This window comes from Hyperoodon ampullatus (genome assembly GCF_949752795.1).
Source record: "Hyperoodon ampullatus genome assembly, chromosome: 9".
Classification (NCBI taxonomy): domain Eukaryota; kingdom Metazoa; phylum Chordata; class Mammalia; order Artiodactyla; family Ziphiidae; genus Hyperoodon; species Hyperoodon ampullatus.
The window spans coordinates 102,543,379-102,548,129 of NC_136922.1; the positions used below are offsets into that span (position 1 = coordinate 102,543,379).

At 51.0% G+C, this 4,751-nt stretch overlaps 1 protein-coding gene across 1 annotated transcript; it reads right to left on the reverse strand.

Annotated features, from left to right (window-relative positions):
• Nucleotides 1–2,280: 2,280 nt before the first annotated feature.
• Nucleotides 2,281–4,159, reverse strand: LOC307057782 (GTPase IMAP family member 5-like; the record flags this gene model as incomplete). Its single annotated transcript, XM_079711047.1, has 2 exons — nt 2,281–3,161; nt 4,117–4,159. The coding sequence occupies 2 exons, from the start codon at nt 4,157–4,159 to the stop codon at nt 2,281–2,283; spliced, it is 924 nt and encodes a 307-aa protein (XP_079567173.1).
• Nucleotides 4,160–4,751: the final 592 nt, after the last annotated feature.

Sequence of the window (4,751 nt, forward strand, 5' to 3'; positions counted from 1 at the left end):
GACTGGATGGGCAAGTGATGAATATGCTAGAGTGAATCTCAGGAACTCGACTGTGGTGCCCAAGCGTCATTCTCCAAACCTCCACTGGTACTAAGGTGTGTGTTGGTCTCTACAGCGCTACCCCATAACTGATTCCAATCTTGTGCAAGGAGTGCTAAGTCTGAGCTCCACCAACTCTTGAAACCCCGAGGAACTCTTGCGTTCTCAGACCAAGGACCCCCTCCTCAATGCAGTGTTTTCAAACGATCCGACCTAACTTGGTCTCTCCCTTCCTTGACTTCATTCAGTCCGGCTCCACCAACACTTGTGTGGGCACTGAGTGTCAGGCTCTATGCTCAGCGCGGTAGGGGGATGAAGGCATATAAAAATGGGTATGAGAGAAATGCGTCAGCCAGAAGGAGGGGACGGGCTCGGAGGGGGGCGGGGGGCGGGGTTGGGGGGTGGGCAGAGGCAGCCTAGCCAGGGTAGGGCTGGGCTTCTAGGAATGTGCCGGCCCCTCCCTCCCAGGACCCATTTCAGGAGGAGGGAGCTCACGCTCAAGGAGGGGAATGAGAATCCTGGTAGAAGGGTTGCAGGAAGGGACCTGGCTGGGCGGGGCCCTGGGCGTCACCCCCAGGGTTCAAGGGCTACCTCCCCGAGGCTTTTAAGCAAGTTAGGAATTGTAGGAAGATCAGACTGCAGCAATGTGGCCATTGGACTAAATAAGTGTAAGCCTGAGAACAAAGGATAACATTCAGAAGAAAAGAATTCCATCTTGGCCATCAGAGTCTGCGCCATAACACGAGGCGTGAGGAAGGAGAGGAGAGAACGTGGAGGGGCGACACCGACGGGGTGGAATTGACACAGTGTGGGCCTAGCAGCAAAGTCGGGAGGGAGCCAGGTTTCCGTCTTGCCGCCCTGGGACAGTGGCTCCCTGCACTGTCTCGGACCCTCAGAGGGAGAGTAGGCTGCGCAGAGGAAGGCAGACTTTGGATCTGGACATGCTGTCCTTGAAGCCCTCTGGGCTGGGCGGTCTCATCCTCCCTCCAGGGAAGGCATCCCTACCAGGCAGAAACTCGGCCCAAGAAAGCATTAGGAAGCAGGGCTACAGGAGGACGGTCTCCCTCCAGGTGTGTAGATGGTCCATTCCCAGGCCTCCCCGCACCAAGAAGTCATCTCTTTCCCCAGGAGCAGCGTTGCCCAGTAACCCAGACGACATTCCACTTTTGTTGATTTCCAAGAGGAATAAAGCCGGAGGGTTGACCCAAGGATATTTTACAGCAGAGAAGGAGAAAGGGTTTTGCTCAACCTTTACTCACACATGAATGTTCGCCAAAGTAATTCCTTGGAAAGTGTTCAAATATGAGCTCTGTTTCTCCCTCAAAGGATAAAGGAAGCAGGGAAAAGACCCCCCTAGGGATCGTCCCATTTACTCGGCCCCCTCCTTTTGTCATTTCCAAAATAATACCACTCTAGGGATTTTTCACTTTCTTCAGGATTCAGTGAATGTCTACTCTAAGCAGGAAATTTAGCTGTAGAGGGAGGTCCTTCCTGATACTAGGAACAAGAAAAGAGAAATTCGTGTATTTAGTCTCGATTCACTTACTCACAGGAAGCATGAAAACAGGGAAGTTCTGATAGATTTAAGGATTTTTTTTTAAAGGATATGGAGAACTCTTCATTAGTTCAAAGGTTTTCAAATGCAGCTAAAAGAGACCCCAAACTCCAATAGCTTAAGCAATAAGGGAATTTATTGGCTGACATACTGGAAATCCAAAGACAGTGCAAGCTTCAAGGCGGTTGAGTCGGTGGCTCGGTTGACTCCATCATTCTGCTTGGCTTCAACCTCAGGTCGGTAGCCACACGGCTGCTGTCATTCCAAGCATTACACTCAGGTCCAGCAATGCTCAGAGGAGGAAGAGACTGTCTCTCTATGGGGCTCTCTCCTGGGCAAGAAGAAACCTTCTGGCCCCACCTCTGCAGACTTTTTCTCACTTCCCATTGGCCTGAATTGGGTCTCAGGCCTATGCCTGAGCTGCTCACTACAAAGAAAATGAGATTGTATATAGACCAGCCAGGCGTCCCTTGAACTGAGCCATTGTCATCTTCTTCTGAGGCACGTGGCTTCACCAAGGGACTGGTGGAGGCATGAACCAAGCCAGAAACCTACAAGGAAGATGGGAGCTGCGGAGATGACAAACCATGTCCTCTGCAGACCAACAGAATTTATTTCTGAAATGAACAATGAATCCTTGAGGTGATACTTTAGAAAAGGCTCTGACAAACAGATGAGACAGAGAATTAAAGATGATACCAGATGATCAGCAGAATAAGAAAAAAAAGTAAGCTGCACCAAACAAGACAAACACAAAGAGCATCATGCACAACGATCCAGTTTTTGACTCGGAGGAGCGCCTTGAAGGCACCGTTTCTCTGGGCCTCTTTCAGGTCTTGCTTTTGCTTTGCAACATGCGACCGCACCTTGGCCAGGTAGCGCACGTGACCTTCTCCATGGGGGTTGCCCCAGCCCTGCTGGAGCCACTGTGCATCAAAGAAGAGGTCGTTGCTGAGGTAGGCGCCCTGGTGCTCCCTCTCCAGCCCCTCGACCACGGCCATCAGCTCGGCCAGCTGCTTCCTCTGCTCGTCCCCGGAGGCCCGGTTGTTGAAGGCGCAGTACCTCTGCCCGCACTCCCGTACCAGGCCCCTCAGCCAGACGTTGTCTGTGTTTGCTACGTAGTCATGCAAGGATCCGTCCGCTAAGTCCTCCTTGCGGGTGAAGAGGAGGACCGTGTGTCTCAGGGCTCTCGCCCCAAAGACCTCTTTCACCCTGGTCACGGCCACCACGTCCTGCTCTGTGAAGCGCCCCAGCTGGGTCACCAGCAGCAGCACGTGAGGCCCCGGGGCCGAGAGCAGGTAGCAGTCCCCGATGTTCTCGTACACCTCTTGGTCCTGGGCCCTCGCCTCAAAGATGGGGGGCGTGTCCACCACCAGGACGCCCCTCCCGTTCCACGTGCCCGTTGCCCCCTGACACTTCCTGGTCACTGACTGGGCCCCCAGCCTGGACTCAAACACTGGCTGGCAGAGGATGCTGTTCCCGGTGGCACTTTTCCCGCTGCCTGTTTTGCCCACTAGGATGATCCTCAACCAAAATGATCCTGGATTTAAGCTCTCTTCTCCTCCACCTGTCAGAGCACACAAAAAGTTAATGTGCCATTGCCATGGACTGAATGTGTCCCCCCCAATATCATATGCTGAAACCCTAATCGTCAATGTGATGGTATCTGGAAGTTGGGTTTTTGGGAAGTGCTGAGGTCTAGATGAGGGCGTGAGGATGGAGCTCCATGATGGAATTAGCGTCCTTCTAAGAAAAGAAAGAGACTAGAACTCTCTTTACACCAGATGAGGACACAGCAACCAGGAAGTGGGTTCTCCCCAGACACCAGATCTACCACACCTCGACCTTGGACCTCCCAGCCTCCAGATCAGTGAGAAATAAACATTTGTTGATAACCACCCAGTCTGTGGTGTTTGTTTTAGCAGCCTGAACTAACAAAAAGAGTAATATATGCCTTTTTAGGAGGAAGAGAAAGATAAAAAGGAAAAGACCTAGAAGAAATAGCATCCCTGGATCAATTAGGCTATCATACTCTCTTTTCCCACAACAGGGCTGGGCTCAGAGTAAATATTCTTTGGTAGAGAATAAAGGGAAGTCATGCAGGGTTGGTGGAATAAATCATCCCAGCTGGCCAAAGTCTTTAGGATCGCTCCTTTTGGGATGCTGAATTTTTCCACCCTTTCCAGAACATTCTCCCTATTCAGTTCCCACCCTGAAGGCCTTCTGATGCTCAGAGCTTCCTACAACCACGTAATTAATTGTTAGTCACATACTTTCAACTCCTCCCATCCCTGCCTGGTCTCTGTTTTACAAGATGGCAGGGTTTTATCTGAAAAAACTTACCCTCACTAAGGAGAGCATGACAGCCAATAGCCTAATAAGTTCTATTTCTTGGGGGATATGCATTTTCTTTGTGTTGAGGTGACTCTAGTCTTGTACCTTTCACTACAGGTGGGAAGTTTGCTGACCCAATGCTGAGTTCATGGTCCCCAGGTGTTGTGCAGGGCTCCACCAGATCTTACCTTTGATGCAGGTGTCTTCTCCACCCTTCTGAAGCCCCTCCATTTTGTTCTAGATGGAAAACAGGCAGAGATTGTTCATACTGGAGTCGGATGTGACATCTGACACAAAACACCACATTTTATAGATGAGGAGATTGAAGGGAGAAAAAAACAACTACTGAGGGTCACACATAATTTAATGGATGAGCCGAGACTAGAACCCAGGGCTGCTGACCCTCAGCCATTCTTGGCACTAGACTGGGCTTCCTCACAAAGAGTATACAGACGGTCCCAACACAAGAGCACCGCACATGGTTTCCCACCACCTGTATTTAGCTACTAACAGGATGCACTGAAAACGTGCTGTCCACCCAGAAGACTAAATAAGGAAGTTGGTCATTTCCTGGCTCCCTGGCTCTCTGTCTTCAGGGTCTCAGTCGTGGCACCCAAACTCAAGATTGCCTGGCAAAGTTTCGCCTTGGGTAAACTCACAAAAGACGTTCTTCCCTAAGTTTCCATGGTGATGGTGGTAGAGAGGGTCACGAATCATCCCAGTTTGCGCAGGACTGAGAGGATCCCCTGATCAAAGGAACTTCAGTGTTGAAACTGGGAGAGTCCCAGGCAAACCAGGACGAGTTGGTCATGCCAGGAGTAGG